This window comes from Phaseolus vulgaris, chromosome 1 (assembly GCF_000499845.2).
Source record: "Phaseolus vulgaris cultivar G19833 chromosome 1, P. vulgaris v2.0, whole genome shotgun sequence".
NCBI classification, from domain to species: domain Eukaryota; kingdom Viridiplantae; phylum Streptophyta; class Magnoliopsida; order Fabales; family Fabaceae; genus Phaseolus; species Phaseolus vulgaris.
This window is the reverse complement of record NC_023759.2, coordinates 31,076,265-31,100,855: the sequence shown is the minus strand read 5'-3', so window position 1 is coordinate 31,100,855 and position 24,591 is coordinate 31,076,265. Positions and strand designations below refer to the sequence as shown.

Sequence of the window (24,591 nt, the reverse complement as noted above, 5' to 3'; positions counted from 1 at the left end):
TACATGAACTATTAAAGTACTTTTCTAATCAATCACCCGAACACAACGCTATAAATTTAATCAATTAAAACAACAATTTATGGACATTGTGGATCTTGTACATCAATTACACATAAATATTTCTTTTTCAAAAAGAAACAATTAATTTATATATCATGTGTGTTACATTTTTTCTTTATCAGTGTCACAACTTACAAACTGTGTGTGAGGTCATCAAATTAAAAGCAACCCACACCTTTTCCATTTACATATGCATATCTGAAAACATATGTAGAAGATTTTCTCTCAACCTTTTTTTCATTCAAAGCAAGTCAAAGTCGAATTTCAGAAGTACATACATTAGTACTCAGTTCCCACGTGCACCGTGTCCTGTCACGTGACATCAACGTATATTATGTCGGACGGTCTCCTCACACGCACTGTTTCGAAACTGAAACTGACACAAACATCAGCGTTCAGAACTGATTACCATTTCCCAACGTCAATGGCGAAAACGCTGAAACCCTAACTCTAAAACCCTTCCAACAAATTTTCCACCGTTTTCTTCACGAACTATGGACTTCGATCACCATCTAACGGAGCTTTCCGCTTCTTCGCCATGCATTCCCTCCGGCGAGGACTTCCATTTCTACTACAAATTCACGGAGTTCCGACGCCCGATAGAAGAAATCGCGCGGAGGACTCAATCAATGCTCAACAGAATCGGTGCGGCGGAGAATATTTGGGGCAGAGGCTCGGCATTTCCCGCTGACGTCGACGACGCGTACGAGTGGCTTGTGAACGCCAATGACGACGTTTTGGAGCTGGTTGATGAGTTGGTGGACGAGTTACGGAGGATTAAGAAGGAGGAGGGAGAGGAATTTGCAAACGAGTTGGAGAGGAAGATGAAGGTGCCGTTTCATATACCTACGATCAAGAAGCCTCAGTATGCATACAATATTGTTGTTGATAATGCAAACCAGCCTTTTGAGCATGTTTTGTTGGAGAAGAGTGAAGATGGTCAGCGGTTTATTCATCCACTGGTTCGTTCATTGCATCGAATTTCAAAATTCATGGTTTTAGTGCTTTTGATGTTATGCAATTCGAAAAGAATTATTGTTTTGGAAATGGAAATATGGGTGTGGTTAAAATCAGGTACGGGGTTATCATTTATTATTAAAATGGTTTCTCTCATATTTGATGGTGAAAAGTGGTTTAAAAAGGTGCGCAGGCTGTTGTGTTTATCTGTTATACTATATCATGATAGGCTATTAGTGTTTGAATATCTGATAAGTCTAGCTCGCCCATGTTAAGAAGCCGTGATGTGAAAGTTACAATGTCATTAACGATTGGACGCATTTCTTTTTGGTTGTAAACACGATTTTAAACTTGTGGTAAGTACTTCATATCACACATGTACAACTGCTGACAAATAAAAAAATGCCTAAAAGTAAACACGTATAAATACTAAATCATCGGAGGTAAAAAATTCAAGCTAAAAGACACAACACATAATGGTGAAACACCTGTTTCTCAGTGGAGTTTGCTATTGAAAAGAAAGGAACAGGGCAGGGACACTGAGACAGAACAGAGATCAGAACATCAGAGGAGGGTTGTTATGGTTAACAGGCTTGCTGGGAATTAACAAAAGTGGTTGGCAAACGCTGGAAATACTGCTGGACAATGGAAGTTGTGGTTTGTCTAGACTCAGCATCACACGATGATGCAAAAGAAAGCTTTTCTTTTTTCATTAACCACTGTAAAGGGTGGAAATTTCCTGATTCCCTGCCTCTCCCCTTCTAAAAGAAAAACCTGTAAATGTTTTTTGTTACATGGACAAAACAAGTTTCTGAACCAAAATTGCTCCCCAAAAATATTAGCCCCAAATGGTTTTTTATTCCTTTTAGGGTTGTGTCACTATTGTGTGGCAATGGCAGTTATTTCCACCACAATTGTGGCCGTGACAACCATGTGAGAACCTTCGTCTGTAGCAGTCCACCAGTCCACAACAGACCATCTCATTAGACCTGCTATAGTGTGGTATTAAGTGCTTCTGGTTTTTGGTAATGATTTGGTTATTTTATTTGGTTCTGCATACATCATGCAGTAAAATCAACCAATGACAGAAGAAGCTCTTGTTTTAGCAAGAATATCGGGCTTCTCATTTGAGAATGGCATTTGTTTGATTCTACTGCTCCCCTTTCATTGTAATGCTCGAAATAACCTTCTCAATTGAGAGGACACAACTATGCAAATTGAATGGGGGATTCTTAGCAAGAGTGTCATAATTGAGATTTTGCCTAGGATTAAGAAAGGGTGTTAAAGATTGTAATTCATAAATCATAATGTGGATTGTAAAATCCTACCAAAAAATATAAAAAGTTATTTTTAAATTAAAATATAAGGATATAATTAACTTATTAACTACTACACTTGATAATACCATGCATTAAAGTTCAAGGAAGATATTTATTATTTATTAACATATCAATTTATTATATATTTGATATTGATTATGGAGTGAGAAAAAAAGAGTAACAAGGGGGAAACATAACAGTGTATAGTGGGTTGTTTGCATTTTGAACTCACTATGTATATATACTGAAAAATAAAGAAAGAATACCTAAAATTAAATAATATTATTGAAGAATCAAATAGATAACAAAGAGATATGGGTTTTGAAATTGTTGGAATTTATTTTGGAAAACTTGCTAGGAACTGATTGGCCAATGCTAAAAAATGAAAACCCAACATTTGGATGATTGAAAACTTGTCAAAAAGTCAATGGACAACATCTAGAACTAGGCAAAGCATAATCAAGTTAAACGGAGGAGTGGTGAGGAGCATAAGTTGCTTTATAGAGGAAGAGGCCATAGTTGGTAAGGTAAAATAAACACAAAGGAGAGTGACTAAGAATGAATACAAAATTCATAGGATTATTAAACTGAACTCTTGATATTTTCTTGTTGTAGTGTTCACTCTAGGTACTATTGGTGAAGTGCATTGCTTTGCCTTCAATAGTTATGTGTGATTTGACTTCCCTTGGAGGAGTGATAGGGTTTCGCTGTGTTCCAATGTGAATGTGGTGTTATCATGTGATTAATAATGCCCAAATTCAAAGGAAGCCCCTAAAGCCACTTAACTTGTGTCTGCAAAGACTTTAAGAAGATTGAAAAGTGGTTGAGCAATTATTCTAGATAGAGAGATGAATGGAGGGATGCGAAACAAAATGAATGATACCAACAAAACTTTTACTAGGAAAAAGGCGGCCTATGGAGGAAGTGCAACTATAAGCAAGGGTGAAACAAGGAGAATATGCAAGTTTGCAAATGCAAAATGTGAGAGATGAGAAAGGATAATATTAGATGTGATGAGAAGTTCAGTATAAGAGATCATATATGCAAAAACAAGCAACTTAAACTTATGGTATTCATAGATAAGCAAGAAGGAGGTAGTGGAAGAAGGGGATGACAATCCAAGAGAAGGGGAATTTCAGCTATCATTGCACAGCATAGCAGGATTCACATCTAGAAGGTCCCTCAAATTGTGGGGACATTGGCTGGAAAAATAGTGCTAATAGACTATGGAGCAACACAATTTTATTGCATATCAATTGGGATCAGAGCTGGTTGCATATGATTTGAAAAGGGTAACCTACAATAGAGTTGACCAAAAAGGATAGTGAAGTGTCAAAGAGTGCAGTCACCTAGATGTAGGCTGCCAAGGGTAGGTACTATGGTAGAGACGTGTATATTATGGTGTGTCTGTGTCCCACATTTTCTTAATTCTGGACTAATGTTCTTTTCCTAAAAAATCAATTCATAAATAGTGTAGAAAGCTTCACATTCAACCATTTTATTACATTTCCATATCTTGCTCCACTTAGCCACCCATGTTTTTTTTTTCTTTAATTTTATTAGTTCAATTAGATTTGTACCAAATTTGTGTGACAAAATCTTAATATATAAAATTGTTCTTAATCTATTATTTCTTAATTATATTCTATAGTAATTAAATTATGTTTCAGGAGAAACTCTCTGTTTTGGATTTTGTTGATAAAGAAAATATTGATGATCTTGTGCCAATAAAGCCTCCGTTACTAGAATGCACCCCTTTCAAGCTTGTGGAAGAAGTCAAAGGATTGAAGGAGTTGGCTGCTAAGCTGTCTACAGTTAATGAATTTGCGGTATACCATAAATGCTATTCATTATATTTTACTATAAAGCTTCCTTCATTTGTACTACTAGATTCTTGTTTTTGTGGCCTCATTGTACATTTATTTTAAAGCCTGTGCATTATTTATTGGCTGGACCATGTTATAACAACAAATTATTGTCTCTAATATGTGCAACTGCAATGGTTCATAATTTAATGTTTGTGCATTCACTTAAGCTGCACAAACTTAATGCATGTCTTGGTATTTGGATATTTATTCCTTTGTTTTGTTTCTGTTCCAATTTCAATTTTGTTGTGTATTGAACAGTTCTTTACAGGAAATAACAAACTCAATATTCTTGACATGCGGTGGATATGTAAATGTAAATTGTACTAATAGTTGTGCTCTTCCTCGTGCAGTATCACTGGTTTGATTATTATTTACTTTGTGTACCTTCCCTTCTTTTTCAGGGATGTTCTTTGTGCTTAGTATAGGAAACTGAATGAGAGTAGTATATCAAAGTTAATTGTCCTTTCCTCTAACTGCTATTGAAGTTGTGTTTGATATTGAGTAGAGTAGTAGGCATTGTTGTGGTGATGCTCAATAAATTACATGTATTAATTGTATCACTTAAACTATGTAAGGAGATAAATAGTTATTTTATTGATAACAATCACTCCAATTACATTCTCATCATCTCTATTTGTAATAATCAAATCCTTTAAAATAAGTAGATAAGAAATGTTGAAATAAATAGAAAGATTCTTAAGATATCATTGGTTTGATTATTATTTACTTTGTGTACCTTCCCTTCTTTTTTAGGAATATTCTTTGTGCTTAGTATAAGAAACTGAATGAGTAGTATATAATAAAAGTTAGTTGTTCTTTCCTCTAACTGCTATTGAAGTTGTGTTTGATATTGTATTGAGTAGTAGGCATTATTGTGGTGATGCTCAATAAATTACGTGTATTAATTGTATCACTTGAACTATGTAAGGAAATAAATAATTATTTTATTGATAACAATCCCTTCAATTACATTCTCATCATCTTGATTTGTAATAGTTAAATCCTTTAAAACAGGGAGATAAGAAATGTTGAAATGAATTGAAAGATTCTAAAGATATATTTTCTTAGTCACTATGGAGATATTGAGAATATTTTTATCCTAATATGTTATTAACAACACTCCTCCTCAAGGTAGTAAATGAATATCAATCATTATCGACTTGCTTACAAGATCTTGTAATTTTCCTTGGGGAAGCTCTTTAGAGAAAATGTCCACATTTTGATGTTTTGGAGGGACATGAGTTGTAACCACATGACCCTTGTTGAGATTATCTTTAATTAAGTACCTTTTAATTTCAATATGTTTGATCCTATCATGTTATGTTGGATTATGGACAATGGTCGTGGCTGACTTGTTATCACAGTACAATTGCATAGAGATGTCAACTTTTATTTAAGGTTATCTAGTATGGTTTTCATTTTGAGTCCTTGATACACACCTTAAGCAAGGGTTTGAAATTTATTTAAGGGTTCGCTTCATTGTCGTCGCCTTGCCTCGCCATCGTCGCCTTGCCATCTTGCATCTCCTTGTTGGGCGTTGACGTCTCAAATCTCTTTAGGTCGCGTTGCCGCGCCTCGCCTTGTTGTCACGGTCCCGTTTAGGTGGGCTCTGGTTCGCTATTTGGGTTGTGTTACTGTTGTGGGTTTGGGGGATTAGAATTTTTTTATTTAGGGTTTGCAAATTGGGGCATATTGAGGGTTTAATATAAAAGTGATTTTTTTATTTAGAATGTGGCTGAAATAAGATTGGGATAAAACTACTTTTTTAAGTGTTTTGGACTCGGATATCTAATATCACACTCCCCTCATGCTGGTGCATATAAATTGTATTTACCCAACTTGTTACAAATATAATCAATCCTAGGCCCTCATAATAATTGATCATTTGAATTAATAAACTTAGTCTTGTATCTCCTGAAACAATCTTTTCTCGAATAAAATGACAATCAATTTCAATATTTGATCCTTTCATGAAAAAATGGATTTAAGCTAATATGAAGAACAACCTAATTATCTCATAAAGTGTTATTTGAGCGACCTCTCCAAATTGTAATTCTTTAAGTAATTGTTTAAGCCAAATAAGCTCACAAGTAGCTGAGTTCATAGCTCTATATTCTGCTTTTGCACTGGATCTCACCACAACACTTTGTTTCTTACTCTTCCAAGAGATCAAGTTATCATGAATGAAGACACAATATCTGGAAGTTGATTTCTATCCGATAGATCTTGTCCAATCAACATTTGAATAACAAACGACTTTAGTATGGTTATTTTGACCATATAACAAACCTTTTCCAAGAGAGCCTTTAATGTACTTCAGTATACGAATGACTGCATTCCAATGGTCTTCACATGGGGAATTAAGACATTGACTCACCACACTGACTGCAAAGAAATATCAGGACGAGTAACAGTAAGATAGTTCAAATTTCCAACTAATCTTCTGTACTTCTTAGGACCTAAGAGAGACCCTCCTGATTGGGTAGAAGTTTGATATTGGGATCCATGGTGTATCAACAGATTTCAAATTCATCAGCCTAGTTTCCTGCAAAATATCCAATGCATATTTTCTTTTAGAGATAACATTATCAGTATTGGATTGTGGTACCTCAATCCCAAAGAAATATTTGAGTTTGCCAAGATCTTGGTTTGAAAGTGGTGACACGGGTGTTGTTTTACCTGTGAGATGCCATGGTGATCATTGTTTGTAAGAACAATGTCATCAGCATATACTACGGGATAGATGCACCCAACACTTGAGTGATGGTAAAAATATGATTGATCTGTTTCACTGCGAGTCATTTCAAACTGTTGAACAACATTGCTAAATTTTGCAAACCAAGCCCCAGGAGACTGCTTGAGGCCATATAACAATTTGTGGAGACGACATACCAATCCAGAAGACTCCCCCTGAGCAACAAAGCCAGGAGGTTGCTCCATTTCTTCATGCAAATCCCCATTAAGAAAGACATGTTTTGACATCTAGTTTATATAGAGGTCATCCTTGAAGAGCAGCCATGGTTATGACCTTTATTTTAATTTGGTCCTTGGATTCCAACATATCCAACCTACTTTGCTTCTTAGCAAGTACAATTGTCTTCCTCGTGGTAGGGTCCTGAAATATACAATAAGAAGAGCGAAAAAAGCTATTAAACAATTAAAATTTTTGTAAGTTTTTGTATAGAAATAAGGCTATTAGTTAGTTGTGAGACATATAAAACATCCTTTAATATAATAGATGATTCTAAAGTTATATTCTCGGATACACTTATGGGTACACTATCACCATTTGTGACTGTAATGAGTTCTCTTATCATTTTGACGTACCAATTAAAGAGTTTAGGAAATGTAGTCATGTATCCAGAATCCAAACACTTAGGACAAAGGGCCAATAATATTTAATGCACTCTTACCTTTCATGTTGAAGTTCCTTTTTATAAGACGTAGCAAAGAGGACCCATTTGGCAAAAGAACAAAAAAAATCTCGATTGACTCAAATCAAAGCCAAATGACATGTCACCACCCCTTGGAATGGGCTCAGAAGGTCCTAACGACCTGGTATTGTGCAGTGGTGAGTGGGCTTTGCCAAGCAAGGCATGTAGGTTACATGCGTCGATATTGGTGGTGGTGTGTGGCAACTTTCTTAACAATGCAACTGTTTTGGAGTGGAAACAGGGCTCCCAAGATCGTGAGCTTGATACGAACCTGGACTATGTAAGGAAATAAAAAATTATTTATTTAACAATCACTCCAATTACATTCTCATCATCTCTATTTGTAATAATCAAATTCTTTAAATTCAGGAAATAAAAATATGCTGAGATGAATAGGAAGATTCTAAAGATATTTTTTCCTAATAACTGTAGAGATATTGAGAATAGTTTTATTGCAATAAGCTACTATTTACAACACTATCAATTAGCTTATTTTGTTTTGGAATGTCTACAGACCTACAAAGCAAGTCTTAAGCTAGCCTTTCAAGCTTGCTAACATGTGCCATATGTGAAAAATAACCAACTAGTATGCCTTTTTCTTTTTTCTGATGTTTAGCTTATGGCAGTGTTGGGTTGTTAAGGTTAAGTTAGTGTGTGCTCAAGTTGTATAACCTATACGACTGTTATTTTTCTGCTTAGACATATGTTTCTCTTGTGATTATATTTGTTTTGGTTAAGCTGTTTTTTGGTATATCATGTTTTTATCCTCTTTTATATCTGTTTTGCAATTTGTTATTGCATTCTGAATGCTGTTTGTTTTTAATGCATTTAATTTAATTATAGTCTGTATTCTCCCTTTTTGATACTACTCCTGTTTGTTTGTTTCATTATATTTTTTTGACATTTTTATCTTGACTTGGAATGTTAAGGTGGATTTGGAACATAATCATTATCGGTCTTTCCAAGGTTTGACTTGCTTGATGCAAATCTCAACCAGGACTGAAGATTTTGTTATAGACACTTTGAAGGTTCGTAATCATGTTGGGCCATACCTGAGGGCAGTCTTCAAGGACCCTACCAAGAAGAAGGTCAAATGCACGTGATTGATGTTTCTTTAATTCATCCAACTTGCTTCTTTTTGTTGACTTTATTTGTGGTTAAATAGGTCATGCATGGAGCAGATCGAGATATTGTGTGGCTGCAACGGGATTTTGGCATTTATGTTTGTAATATGTTTGATACTGGCCAGGTTTGTTTGTACTAAGGATGTTCAGTATTGAAATTATTTTCTTGTTAGTGGTCAAGGAAAGGAAATTGTATGTTGAGTTATATAATTGTTGCCAAATTTTTTCTTAATTAAATAGTTTCTCTAGCTATTTGATACTGGCGCTGCATGTACGGGGCATTTAAAAAATATTTGCAGAAGTAATTTCTGTTTTACCTGGTGTACGGGTAATTTCCCATGTAAACTGTTGTTATGCAAACCATCCCAGAAGCGTAAGTTGTTGGGAGAAAGCACTTGAATTGTTTTTTTATGTCTTGAATTTGTTATCCAAGCAAGGTTAGCTTCATAAATAATACTTGAGAATTGTGTTTAATGTTGGATGAGTTTGTTTCCTTAGATTAATAAGGTGATTATTTTGCTGCGGCCTTGGAGAAAAAAAAACTGGAAATAAGCCCTGCCTTGAGATCTATGTCAGCTTTGCTTTTGTTTAGCCTTTTTCTTTCCTGTCTGATCTAATGACTGAGTTTCTGCACCTCATTATAGAGTTTCTTTTGAAATGGCAGTTTAATGAATATTCTGAGATATGTTCGAGGATTTTATATTATGCTCATGCTTCCCTTGTATGTTTACAAGGTTAAAATTTGGCATAACCCTATTTCAGTGCTCAGATTTTCATACATCCATGTGTGTTGATCTATATTAAATGACAAAACAAACACTAGAGTTCTATCGCTTCTGATCATCCCTGTCATAACCCAAGTTCATTGATTGCATGCTGGGAATTCATTTTATAATGTTCTCTTCTTTTTGTCAAACAGGACTAATGTATATTTTAATTTTGTTGCTCAGGCTTCTAGAGTGTTAAAGTTGGAGAGATACAGTCTGCAATATCTTTTGCAACACTTCTGTGGGATTACTGCAAACAAGGAGTATGTTGTCTTTACTTTTTGGAATTAACCCCTTCTTTAAGTGTCTTTCTTAACTCTTAACACAAGTTTTATAATTTCTTGAGGAATAACTATTCCTTTTATTCTTACCACCATTCTGGAAACTCCTTGCAGATACCAGAATGCAGATTGGAGATTACGGCCTCTTCCTGATGTGATGCTGAGGTACAACTGTGTTTTAAATTTATCACTTCGTTGATTCTTCCCATGGTTTAGGTTTTCGCCTGTTTTTTATTCTTTCAGTATGGGCTTTTGGATGTGTATTATTTTAATTTGTTATCCAATAATAAACACAAAATATGAGATCCAAGTTTCTGGGGACACAAGTCTAATAAGTAGTCTTGTTCTTTGTACTTAGTTGGGGCTTATCTGTAGTTGACCTTAGACCAAGACTCTGGCATTTATTTTAAGCAGAATCATACATGATCATGTTGACATAAGTTTCATAATGAAGCTTTCTTTCATTAGTTACCACCCGCAAAACTCAAGGATTCAGTGAGCCTAGTGACTCGGACAAGAGCACCATGAGATAGTTGGTCTTTCTTTATTTAAAAGATGTGACTAGAAGGGTTATTCACATAGGAATCACTTCCTAGAAACCTTCTCTTTGAATTTTCTGTTAAAGTACCTGGATGCTTAGTAACACGGGAATAATGGGATGTCGAGAATGTGTATTAGGATAATAAATGTATTCATATGAATGGACAATGAAGATATTTAGAATTATGTTATCGTAAATGAATAAAATTCATTTGCCATACTATGAAATTATGGGAAGAGGTGATTGAACATAGATCAATAGAAAAGACTGAGATTATTGAGAATCAACCTAGACAAAATAAGTGACTCATCTCCAGTTCAACCTGCACAAATGTCTAGCTATTCTATCTTGGGAGGTGTGCTCCAATACTGAAGTGTCCTGCCGCACATGCCCCAAAGTTCGTTGTTCCGCTCAACGACACCTTCGTTCGGATCGCCTCCTTGTCATTTTCAAACAAAAGACCTTGACAAACTCAAATATTTCTTGGGGATTGAGGTAGCACAATCCAACAATGGAATTTTCATTTCTCAAAGAAAGTATGCATTAGGTATTTTAGATGAAATTGTACTACTGAATTCCAAGCCCATTGACTCACAATCCCAATCTTCTACCTTGTCAGGGGAGCCACTACCTAATCTTGAGAAATACAAAAGATTGGTTGGAAAATTGAATTATGTCACAGTTACAAATCTTGACATTTCTTTTGGAGACAATGTGGTAAGCTAGTTTCTAAATTCTCCATGTATAGGACATTGCAATGCAATTATTCGCATTTTGAAGTATACTAAAAGTTCTTCTGGAAAAAGTTTGTTATATGGTCACTATAATCCAGTGTTATCAATTATCGGCCATGGTGGATGACGGTAGCGGATTTTTTGACCACCGTCACAACAAGGCAGTGGCAATGCGGATTTTCCATGGCGGCCGCTTTGGGCATCTTAGAATGCTAACGAAAATAAAAAATTTCCTAAAAAGTGAAAAAAACGGTGGCAGTGGTGGCGCCACACACTGTGACGACGCAAAGCATGAAGAAGAAGCTGCGTGCGACTGATGAAGAAGGGTTGCAACATGAAGACCTAAACCTAGTTTTTAGGAGACATAAGTTTGGGCCAAAGGCCCATTTCTAGTTTAACATAATAAAAAACCCTAAAATTTAAATACTGAGTGTGGTGTGTGGCAGTGTGCGGCTCCCTGGTAAACCCCTAATTTAGAATCACAGTTTACTAATTATATTATTAAAATGTTTTTTTTCATTTGAAGTTAACTCTTACAAGTTTACGAGTTGAGTCTACGTAACTCCCATGAATCTAGTTGACTCTCGAGTTTGAAAACCTTGGTAGCAAGATCTAATGCATAAGCAGAATATAGAGCTATAGCCTGTCACTTGTGAGCTTATTTGGCTCAAATAGTTGATTAAAGAATTGAGATTTAGGGAGTACACACAAATGACTCTTATCTCTAATAACCAAGCTGCCTTTCATATTTCTTCAAATCCAATATTTAACGAGAGGACTAAACATATTGAAGTGTAGATTGCCACTTTTCGATAAAAGATTGCATTTAGAGACATCACCACTCAATTTGTTAACTCTAATGATCAGTTGGCAAATTTCTTCACTAAATTATTGCGGGGTCCTAGAATTGATTATATTTGTAACAAGTTTGGTTCATATGATTTATATGCACCAACTTGAGGGGGAGTGTTAAATGTAACTAATATATGGGCCTTGGGCCATCTCTTTGTATCTTTGTATCTCAGACACAACATAGAAAGATTATTTTTGTCTCTTCACCGTATATCTCAACAAACTGATTAGTCTAAAGTCTTGTGTGATATTGACTTGTATATTAAGCTTGTGATTTTTATTACTACAATCTAATGAACTATTTTTCTGATGATAGATATGGCAGAGAGGATACACACTATTTGCTCTATATATATGATTTAATGAGGATCAAATTGTTTACATGGTCTAAGGAGTCTGAAGGTTGTGATAATCCTTTAGTGGAGGTAAGTTGATGCTTACCAACTAATTGAGCATGTAATTTATCAATTAGTTTATTTGATTATTAGATGCTCCTTTGTTCCCTTGGTCTATTTGGTCCAAACTATTTTAACTTTTAAGCTTACTTGAACTAAACTAGTAACTATTTCAATCATGGATAGTTGAAAATCAAGCATTAAAGGGGAATTATTCAAATTAAACTAATCAACATTTCAATCATAGATAGTTGGAATGGGAGCATTAAAAGGGAATAATCTGAATGTTATTGCTTGATTAGGAATACAATCATGAATCTACTTATATAGGTTGGTGATATTGAAGAATAAAAGGAAATAGGGAAATAAAATCTATGAATAATTAAAGGCAGTCAATCTTTGTCCTAAATTGGTGCTAATTGCTAGAAAAATATCCTATCGTAAATTAGTTGCATATTTACAAGACTCTTGCTCAAGTTGGTGAATGAATGTTTGTCATTCCCACCTTGCTAATCTTTCAGTGGACAAACCTTAGTTAACATGATTGCTAGCTAATGTCTATTGGGAACATATATACTTGTTATAAACTAGTATTGTTGAAAAACAACCATCGAGGTGCCATGGTGGGTTTTGGTGGCCAATTTTTTTGTCGGCATTGGGTGTCTCAGAAATCATAAACCCCCCAAGAACACAGTTGAACAGAAGAAGAGGAAGCCTTGGGTTAGTGTGACCCAACCTGACCTGAGGCATGTAAACCTTAATTTTTTTTTTCTCTAATGTTTTTCATTATGGGTTTGACAAAATTGTAGTAGATGGCGTCAATTTTAAAACATTTTTTCTAGCTTAAAATGTGAGATAGCCATAATAAATGAGTTTTGTCTTTATTTTTTTAGTTCGATCAAATATTTGGTGTCCTTCCATACTACTACTCTTTTTGGTTTTAAATATTTTGTTCCTTTTATTGATAACTATTTTGAGTGTACTTGGATTTGGTTAATGAAGAATTCATAAAAAAAGAGTGTTTTCTAATGAAATCAAAATAGAATTTGGTATATTTATTCATGCTTTACGTAGTGACAATGCTTATGAATATTTGCCTCACCAATTCCAATAGTTCATGGCATCCATCCCTATTCTTCATCAAACTGTGTCCTCATACTCAACAAAATGGAGTAGCCACACAAAAAGAAACTTCTTATTGAAACTACTCAGAAGTTTCTTTTTCACAATCATCTTCCTCACAATTTTTGGTGGAGTGGTCTCCTAACATGTTATCTCATTAATTGGATGTCATCAACTATATCTTAATGATTAGGTGACCCTCTTTCTCCTTTTTCCTCACTTTATATACAATCTTCCTCTAAGTTCCTATGCCAATTAGACAACACGTGCCATGTTCCTATATGATAAGGAATTAGCATCAAAGGTTACAAAACAATTTAAAGAGCGAGTCAATAAGTTTAGAGGGACTAAATTATAAGGACAACGTGGAATGTACAAGACAAAGTTAAGATTTAGAGGCGATTATCAAGAATTGAACTTTAAACCTAATTCAAGCTTATAAAATCGACTTATAAGGTAAACTTTGCACTCACTTATGTATTATGAATTGGCCTTATCTCTAGTCGATGTGAGATCTCCTGCACACACCCCTCGCGACGAGACTAGCCAACTCGTGTGTGGGGCTATATATTTATAGATAGTTTGATAGCGCCCTAATAACGGCCCGATAGCGAGTGACACGATAAGCCCAACAAACTCTCGCTAGGATAGACTTTAAATGACTCTGATATCATCTTAAAAAGTGGACTTTAAGCCTAAGTCAACCTTGTCGAACCAATTAATAAGGTGAAATTTGCACCCACTTATATACTACGAAATGTCCTTTGATGTGGTATCTCCAACACCCCCCGTCACGTTGAGACTTGCCAACTCATGCGTAAGATTATTTATTTATGGGTGGTCAGATAGTGACCCAATAGCTGGTGACCTGATAAACCCAACAAACTTTAGCTATGATAGACTCTAAATGACTCTGATATCATACTAAGAAGTGAACTTTAAGCCTAACTTAAGCTTACAAAACCGGTTTGTAAGGTGAGGTTTGCACCCACTTATATACTATGAAAAGTCTTTATCTCTAATCGTTGTGAGATTTTTTTTTTCAGAATAGGAAAAGGCATGAATTTAAAACACTTCTCTGGAAAACAAAAATTAAAGAATGAGATTCAGGGCCAAAACATAAGTACAACTGACCAAGGTCTAAAACAAAGGGTGCCTTATGTGGCAGCAGTCTCAAAACTAAAAGCTGTAAGAAGAAAATGCCCTACAGTTCTTCGGGTCCTAGAGAAAAAGAAGGGGGAAATGAAGGAATTGAACAAATAAAAGAAAACATTAGACATGGCTTTGGCTTTGCTTTACTAGTCAAGTCAACTGCACTGCACTAATGCCAGCCAACTAGTTGTATCAGGCAGCTGCTTGGATTTGCCCATTGGATATGTTTTTTCTTATGCTTGGATGTGATAAAAGTAAGTGAGATTCAAGCTCAGGTGATGATGTATATTTTATATATATGGAATAGTATAAGTGGAAAGAAATAAATGAAATATATTTCTGAGATATCTTACAAATGTGATTACAGTCTCTATCTATAGACGGTTTTACAACCTAATTAAGGAAAGAAATAATAGGTAATGAAAGCAAAAAATAATGGGTGTTTAAAGCTATACAAATCAAATAAAATCAAATCACTAACAACCTAATAAATATAAAATGGAATCTGCACTTAATTATAACATAATCCTCCTGATTATGCAACACTCCCCCTCAAGTTGGTGAATGTATATCTATCATTCCCAACTTGCAAGTAAGATCTTCGAATTGTTTTGTGGGAAGTCCCTTTGTAAACATATCTGCCAATTGGAGTCTTGAAGGAATGTACTCAGTGGCTATAAGACCATCATCCAACTTCTCTTTAATAAAGTGTCGGTCTATCTCTACATGCTTTGTTCAATCATGCTGAACTGGATTATGTGCTATACTAATTGCGGACTTATTATCACATGCCAAACCCACAGGAGGAGATATTTTATTTTTAGGTCATCAAGTATGATCTTCATCCATAAGAGTTCACACACCCCTTGAGCCATGGCTCTAAATTCTGCCTCTGCATTTGATCTTGCAACTACATTTTGCTTCTTACTCCTCCATGTCACCAAATTTCCACCCAAGAACATGTAGTAGCCTGTGGTGGATCTCCTATCAACAATCGATCCTGCATAGTCAGCATTAGTATATACTTTCATGGATAAGTTTTTCCCCTTTTTGAATAACAATCCTTTTCCTGGAGAGACTTTTAAGTACTGAATAATTTTATCTACTGCCTGCAAGTGTCTTTCTCTAGGATCATGCATAAATTGGTTAACCACACTAACTGCATAGGCTATGTCTGGCCTAGTGTGTGATAGATAAATGAGTTTTCCCACAAGTCTTTGATATTGTGTCTTCTCCACTTTTGGGTTTCCCTCATCATTCCCAATCCTATGATTTTGCTCTATTGGCACTCCAGTGGGCTTACAACCCAACTTACCAGTCTCTTTGAGAAGATCAAGGATGTATTTCCTTTGAGAAATAAAGATGCCCTGTCTCGAGTAAGCAACCTCTATCCCAAGGAAGTACTTCAGCTCCCCAAGATCCTTCATTTCAAATTGAGCAGCCAGTCTCTCCCTCAAATTTTGTTTTTCAATCTCATCATCACCTGAATAATCATATCATCTACATAGACCTAAAGTAGAGTGAGTTTACCATTCTGAGAATGTTTTATAAACAAAGTATGGTCACCTTGGCTTTGTTGGTACCCCAAAGATACCATAGCTTGAGTAAACCTTCCAAACCAAGCACGAGGTGATTGTTTAAGACCATATAGGGCCTTCTTAAGTCTACACACCTTATTCCCTTCATTAACAACACCATACTCAAGTGGAATCTCCATGTATACTTCTTCCTCCAAACTTCCATGCAAGAAGGCTATTTTAACATCAAATTGATGCATCGCCCAACCAAAGTGTGCTGCCAGGGAAAGAATAATCCTGACTGTATTCATTTTTGCCACTGGAGCAAAAGTCTCCTCATAATCGATCCCATAGGTTTTAGTGTACCCTTTTGCAACCAACCTTGCTTTATACCGATCCAGTGTGCCATCAGACTTATACTTAACTGTGTATATCCACCTACAACCCACTGCTTTCTTATCTTTTGGTCTCTCTACAATCTCCCAAGTCTCATTCATTTCTAACGCGCTCATTTCTTCATTCATGGCTCGAATCCAGTTCTCATCTTTTAAGGCTTCTTGTACCGATGTAGGGATTCTAATAGAATCAATAGCTGAAAGAAAACTCTGGTGTTGCATAGAAAGTTTTTCTGTAGACACAAATTGAGATATAGGATATTTGACACAAGATCTTTTTTCTTTTCTCAAGGCAATAGGTAAATCATTTAGGTTAGGTTCAGAAGCAGTATTTAAGGTGTCCTTAAGAGTCTCACAGGTATGAGTTCTTACCTCCGATTCAGACAATTGAAGTTGTTGTTCGACCAGGACGGGTTCTTGTTGCCTTTGTTGATATTGTTTTCCAAAATATTTGTCTTCATTATTCTTCTCTGGTAATGATGTTGGTGCAGGGTCTTTGTCATCCTCCCTAAGAATGAAATCCTGCAACAAAGGAAAAGGTGGCAACTCAAGATTCTCAGCTTCTTGAATACTCTCCCCCTAAAGCTGAGAACTAGGAAAGAAAGACTCTGTTTCATTAAAGGTAACATCCTTGGAAACATAGACTTTACGACTTTGAGGGTGATAACATTTGTACCCCTTTTTGTTGGGGGCATAACCAATGAAGACACATTTGATGGCGCGAGGATCTAACTTACCCCGATAAGGACTATGAACATGGACAACCAAAGACACGATTCTGAAGACTAGTCAACATGGGAATAGAAGGATAGTATGTGGTCATAAGCTGAATAGGAGTAACACCCTCTAGAACCCAAGAGGGTAATCTATTAATCAAATAAGTGGCAGTCAGGACTGCTTCCCCCCAATAAGATCTAGGAACAGATGTTTGGAAAAGTAAAGCTCGAGTAACCTCAAGGAGATGACGATTTTTCCTTTCAGCAACCCCATTTTGTTGAGGAGTGTCCACACAGGTTAATTCATGAACAACTCCATTTTCCTGAAGGAACTTGGAAAGGTTTTGGTTCACATATTCTCTTCCATTATCAGAACGCAATCTCTTAATTGGACTTTCAAATTGTGTTTGAATCATTCTGTAAAACTTTACAAACAGGTGAAAAACTTCAGACTTATCTTTCATGAGAAATATCCAGGTAAGCCGAGTACAATCATCAATAAATGAAACAAACCATTTTGCACCCGAGATATTAGGAATAGGTGAAGGTCCCCATACATCTGAATGAATAAGATCAAAAGGTTTAGAACTTTTATTACCATTGGGAGGAAAAGTTGTTCGATGGTGTTTAGCAAACTGACAAACATCACAATGAAATGACTCAGCAGACACTTTTGTAAATAAAACAGGAAATAAGGACTTTAGGGTACTAAAGGGAGAATGACCAAGACGTCTGTGTTGAAGCCATATCTGAGAGGATGACCAAGATTCACGACCTTGTTGGAGATTAGAAGTGTGTGCCTATAGTCTAGCACACTTTTTATTTTCTTCATGCTGTAAATAAAATAACCCGCCCTGCTCTTTAGCAATTCCAATAGTCTTCCCCGTGGCAAGATCCTGAAAAACACAATGGGAAGGGAAAAATACCACTGCACAATTTAAATCTTGGATAACCTTTTGAATAGACAAGAGGTTATTGGATAGTTTGGGAACATGAAGCACATTTTTTAAAGGAAATGAAGGTTGAAGGTGAATGTTACCACAACCATTAATGGGGGTAGTGGAACCATTAGCAACAGTAATATATGGGTTACCAGATAAAGCAGTGTAGGATGAAAAAGAAGAGGAATGAGGTGTCATATGATCAGTAGCACTAGAGTCCATAATCCAGATATTTTCAGTACTAGAAGCATTAAAGGATAAAAAACTCGAACTCTTACCACTCATAGTGAAGGAACAATAGCTAGATGGCTTATTAAGGGAGTCCATGAGAACTCAAAACCAACTGAGTTTTAGCTCATTGTTTCTCTCTTTCCTATAGTTTAACATCTTGATTGAGCAACTACACTTTGGTTTTTGCTTTCTTTCTTTTCCATGTGACAAAGAGTCTCCCAAAAACATGCAATAGCCTCAAGTTGATGATGACTGCATAGTCAACATCTGTGTAGGCTTTCATTGTCAAACTTCCGCGACTTTTGAATAACAGGCCTCTCCATAGTGTGGATTACGAATACTGGAGAATTTGATCACCAGCTTGCCTATTGGCTTTGCCCTTTGGTTCATGATGTGTTAGCTTACAATACTAATAAATGCTAGTTCTGGTTGAGTCTGTCAAATATCTCAATTTCAGTACCAATCTCTGATTGTGCAATCAATCTGTCCTCTGATTAGTGCTAATTATAGTAGTATCCATTCTTTCCAAAATTAATCACTTATTAACAACATAGATCTTTAATCAAAATGCAAAACAACACTACAAAATGGCTGACTTAATGAATCTCTTTCAGCCTTTTAACTAGAATTCCGTTTACTTACAGGTTTACAAGCGCAGTTATGATGTCTGCATGCAGTTATATGAGAAGGACCTGCTGACAGAAAACTCGTACCTTCATTTATATGGGTTTGTTGCCTTTTCTATATTGTCAATCTTTCATTACTTCAGCATTCTTTTCTAGTAGCAAGTTTTTCAAACTACAATTCTTCAGCTTCTGTGTAGAGTGAGTTTTGAAGTATTTGTGTTGCATTTATTGCTGTTTTTTCTATGAAGGTTGAAAGGGGCTGGTTTTAATGCTCAGCAGCTTGCTGTTGTTTCAGTAAGTTTCTCTTTGACTTTGTTAAAAATAAGAATATACATTTATTTTATTGCCATTCTATCGGGATATAGTATTTGATCTAGAAGAAATTGAATATCCTCTCATGTGTAACTAATATAATTAGCCTATATAGATAAACTTCGTGGTGTCACTCAAATACACTGTTTCAGCACAATATGCCCTCTGTTCTTCTGTCATTACTTAAACTAGGAATGTAAGCATGTTTTTTCTCTTGAATACCATTTTTTCGTTCATATTGGTAGCCTAGCTATGTTCTCAAAATCACAACTTTACTCGGACTCCTACAATTTTGGATGGTGTTGATGAATTGTGATAACTGTGATCATGCCTAGCACACTATAGTTGTGGGCACTTTTAAGATGGTGGTTACTTTTTTTAGATTAGGCTCTGAATATGCTTAGAGGATGACTCGGTGGTACAGGACATCCTCAATGCACGTATTGCAAAAGAATAGGTCATGCCCAAGAAAATTTCTATTCTCCATGACTTTCCTAACAAGACAATCAATATCTCCAAATTTGTGGTTCATGAAAAGTTTTCTGACGAGAATATCAAGAATATTTGAGATTGTAATCCAACAGCCTAGCACAACCATCTACAAATCTTAGTTTGTCAACAACTTGCATTCACAATTTGTGGAAAGTCAAAGTTCATGGATAATTGACTCATGCTTCCTGATGATATTTCTGGTAATACCTCTTTGTCCTCATCCCTTTGCTTCCCTAAAAATTCTCATCTCATAACCATAGCCAATGTATCTAAAATTGTTTCCAAGGAATTGTTCGAGCTTCCCTTTCTCATTCCAAAAACTTAAAATTTGCTCTCTGTGTTGGTGTATGTCCCTTCAATCTTATTTCTTCAAGTCAATTAACCAAGTCGTTAATGAAAGATGTACTGAACTTTTGTCTGTCTTGATGTCTTAATGAATAAAAAATCAATTTCGCCAAGGAATCAAAATTTAAGAAGTGACAATTTGGGACCCAAATAAGAAATTAATGGCAAAATAGGGTGATTCTATCTGTGACCCCAAAAATATAGAAGACTTGTTAGAAAGCTTATTTATCTTACTATGATTAGACCAAATATGTCTTTTCATGCAGACTTCTTGTATTGATATTGGAATATTGTCATTTGTATTCTAAGATACCTCAAAAAAGGGTTCAAGAGAATGTTTGTTATATGAAGATAAAGGTAATACCCAAATCTGTGGGTATTGTTATGTTTGTTGATTGAGTAGGATTTCATATGGACAAACACTCTACTACATGATATTGTTTTTTCATTGGAGGAAATATCATTTCTTGGAAAAGTAAAAAAACAAAAATGTTGTTGTCCGATAAACTGCTAAAATTGAATATAGGGCAATGACATGTCTCACTTGTGAACTTGTGTCTCTAAAACAATTCCTCCATGAATTAAAATTTTGAAATTTAGCAAATGAAGATGTATTGTTGATAATCAAGCAGCTCTCCACAGTGCTTCCAATCTTATGTTCCATGAGAGGACCAAACACAAAAATCATCTGTCATTTTATTTGAGAAAAGTTGTTGTTCAAGGAAATTTGTACTAAGTTTTTGTCGGATCCAATAACTTGCAGATATGGTAACAATCCTTGAAAGGGTTTCGGATTGAACTTATTTGTTCCAAGCATCGCACATACAATTTGTATGCTACAGTTTGAGGGGGAGTTTAAGAATAGGCATTATTTAAAAACTGTTTTGGGTTGTACCTATCTGTACCTAGGGTTCTACAGGTGCCTTTACTTGTTTTCTATCCATTTCTCTCTCACTGTATCTCTTCAGATTGATCTAACAGACTCTCTATATAAATATGAGAACCTAAGAGAGTCTTGTACAAACTCTGTAAATATATTCTCTTTTTATTTTTCTCAAGTACTTTGTGTAGTGATATGGTTTAAATAGAGCATATAATTCTTGAGCAGTCTTCACCTTGTGAGTTAATTTTGTGAGGTTTAAGGTAGGCCTAAAGTTCAGATTCTAAGGCATATTGCTGCTTCTGCGTCAAATTTCTGTATGAATCACAACCATTATATTTCATATACACTGTGCATGTCTCACACAGGGGCTCTGGGAATGGCGTGATGGTCTTGCTCGTGCAGACGATGAAGGGTCTGGCTATGTATTGCCAAATAAAATTATTCTTGAAATTGGTAAATGAAATTTATGTAGACTTCTCTATTGTCTTCTGCTTAATAAGTAGTACTTTTGCACAGCAAACAACAATTCAGTTTTTGTTTTCTCATTTCAAAGCCAAGCAGATGCCTGTCATTATAAGCAATTTACGGAGAATAGTAGGATGGTCAAGGCTCCCATATGTTGAGCGCAGCCTTGATGTCATTGTCAACATTGTCAGACATTCTATGCAAAATGCTGTTGCCTTTGAAGAGGCTGCACTACGTTTGAAAGAAGAACATGCAGCAAGTGTAAGTAGCATGTTGATTGGTTGAAACCTTGCTTGAATGATGCAAGAATTTTCAGTAGCGTGTCTGGTTGGTACTTAATGCTGATTTGCGTTGTTTTGAATAAACCTGAACGTTCTATTCTTGGTAATTTATCCTTTGCACTTATTCTTAATTGTTAAGTGATCAAGATGAACTGGAATAATGTGACTTGCCACATCCAGCTGTAGGCTGTTGACTGTTATCTTACTGTAGGACAAAAGTAGTAAGAAGAAGATTGCATACACAAATAGGGATAATTTATCACATGTCGAAATAACTATCTACTATCACATATGAAAGCATAATTGCCTCGTACATATATTGTAGCCGCCTTCTGTAAGTGTTCAGTTTTTTTAGTTCCAAAATGGATGAAATTAATCATTGGTACATAACAATAAGTTGACTGGATCTGATCATGTGATATCAATAAAATTATGAACATGCTTCCAATTGAGCTTGGTTGAGTTGTATTTGGTGTAGTCGGATTAAACTCTTTATCTTTTCTCCTTTTGGGTTCACATTAGTTTATAATAAAAAGAATATTGAGATAGTTTGTGAAAAAAAAAGTTTAAATTAAGCCAATCCACACAGCCATCTGATTTACATATTTTAGAATATTTTTTAATTGTCTGCTCCCTAATCTCTGGGAATTACTTCTTCTGAAAGTGTGTATTTGGCGGAGGAAAGAAATAAGATGAAACCAAATAGGTAGAGTGATAATAGATGAGAAATAAAGTGAAAAGTAAAATTGTTTAGTTAAACAGAAGTAGAGAAGATACAAGGAGAAAAATACAGGGATGACTCGAAATAGATGAGAAATAAAGTGAAAAATAAAGTTGTTTAGGTAAAGAGAATTAGAGAAGAGATGGGGAGAAAGATATAGAGATGAGATGACTAGAAATAGATGAGAAATAGTATTACGGATCCTTCACTATTTTTAAATTAGTTCTTTCCTTTCTCTTCTCTACCGAACACCAAGATTCATTATTTCTTTATCCATCTTCACCCATCCTCTCAACCTATAAGCCACCCTAACTGTTTAGTGCCTAACCAGCTTCCAAAGTAGATATTTTATGACTTTTTATTTGGTTTTAATTAATGGTTTTTTATATGTTGATAAATTGTATATGATCATGATACAGTTGTCAAATGTTGTACCCGTTAAGGATGGATCTGAAGTACCTCAGACGAAGGTTGGATGTGCAGCAACAGGAAGTATTGAAGTTCAAAATGACACCTGTATTGATATCTCAGGGAATTGTTTGTTTTCTGGTGACCTGGAGGAGGAATGTTTTCAGCATCAAGATAAAGATGGACAAGGAAAAGTTATATCGAATTGTCTCCCTTCAAATTTCGTAAGTGCCAGTCCCACTATTCCAGAGAAGACTCAAGATGCTGCAAACGTTATTGCACTCTCCACAGCGAAGGTTTTAAAAATAAAAAATTCCAATCTCTTTCACTTGCTATTCTAACATGGATAAAACAAAAAATCAAGGGGAAAAAGGCTGTTTCAGTGTCTTTCCAATCAATCTAATCCTCGCTAATTGGTTGATAGGGCAATGGAGAGGTGCTAAAACTGCCTACTGGTGCTGTTAATGCGCCACTGCTGAGCTATTCAATTTCAGAATGGAAGCACGATCCTAATAAAAAGGTGAGCTTGTCATAAATATTTCAAAAGATGTGTATTGCGATAAGGTTGTGTTGCTTTTCCTTTTTGGCTGTCATTTTCAATATTAGCATTCTTGAAATTACTTATGTTTGAGATACTATTATTATTTTTGAAAAACTTTAACAAATAGCAAGCCACGATTTTTTTTACTGCTAAATAAGCTAATTTAAACGTGTACCGAGTCTTTTGGTGAGCCTTTTTTACTCAATTATTTAATGATGCATGCATGATTACAGTACCTTCTAAATTTATATTTGGACCACTATTTCTGTGCAACTTTTTCAAGTCTGCTTTCTGGGTTGGTTCTTAGGTCAAGGAGGAGATCAAGCTAGAACAGATTAAACCATCGGACAATCTTCCATCCCTTTTTGTTTTGGACAACAGTGAGAAGTCAAAACTAGTTGTAGAAACTCCAAGTGTAGCATCTGAAAAATCAGACCCACAGAAGAAACCTGTTTCAGGTTCAGTTTCTACCTCCACCCTTGTGGGGATTGTAACGGTAATCTCTGATTCAGACTCGGAGGATATGCTGCAGCTAAAGAACTCCAACAACCACCCAGGGGAAAATTCTCTTGTGCCCAGGAAAAGAACATAAAAGATGAGTCAAGGTCTCAGTCTGAATTGTTATCAAACTTTGTGACATTGTTTTCAGAAACAACTTAACTAGAGCAGAACCGGAGACAACCGAAGAAGAATCCAGTGGCTTTTTAGCAACTTTCTTTTGATGTTGAAGTGGCAAGGAGACAAGTTTCCCTTTGGAAGAGACAGAGAAAATGCATTTTGCTAGAGCCAACGTGACTCGGTAGCAAAATCAAAACTTCAACCCTAAAGCGTGGGGAAGAAGCTGTGATTTTTTGACAAAAGCTGCAAGCTAGATGTTGGGTCTTTTCAGCTTCTGGGATGGAATGGCGGCATTTGGGTGATTAACTGAAATTAGGTTGCATCATTATTTTCTTTTTACAGAGAAAAACTGAAGTTGCCATTATCAGTGTCTTTGAATAGTAGTCCACAAAAATTAAAAACAGCTATATTTCGTTAGCCGTTCAAATCTGGATTGATATAACATTTTCTTGTACAGAAAACAAGTTCTTAAAATACAGACGCTTTTCATGTA

General features: G+C 35.5%; 1 protein-coding gene across 1 annotated transcript; it reads left to right on the top strand.

Moving 5' to 3' along the window:
- The first annotated feature begins 226 nt into the window (after positions 1–226).
- On the top strand, positions 227–24,591 carry LOC137813915 (protein RRP6-like 2). Its single transcript, XM_068616397.1, has 14 exons — positions 227–1,022; positions 4,007–4,165; positions 8,568–8,726; positions 8,804–8,887; positions 9,713–9,792; positions 9,925–9,975; positions 12,254–12,362; positions 19,051–19,133; positions 19,281–19,326; positions 21,430–21,517; positions 21,618–21,790; positions 22,951–23,235; positions 23,364–23,459; positions 23,788–24,591. The coding sequence occupies exons 1-14, from the start codon at positions 555–557 to the stop codon at positions 24,070–24,072; spliced, it is 2,166 nt and encodes a 721-aa protein (XP_068472498.1). The 5' UTR covers positions 227–554; the 3' UTR covers positions 24,073–24,591.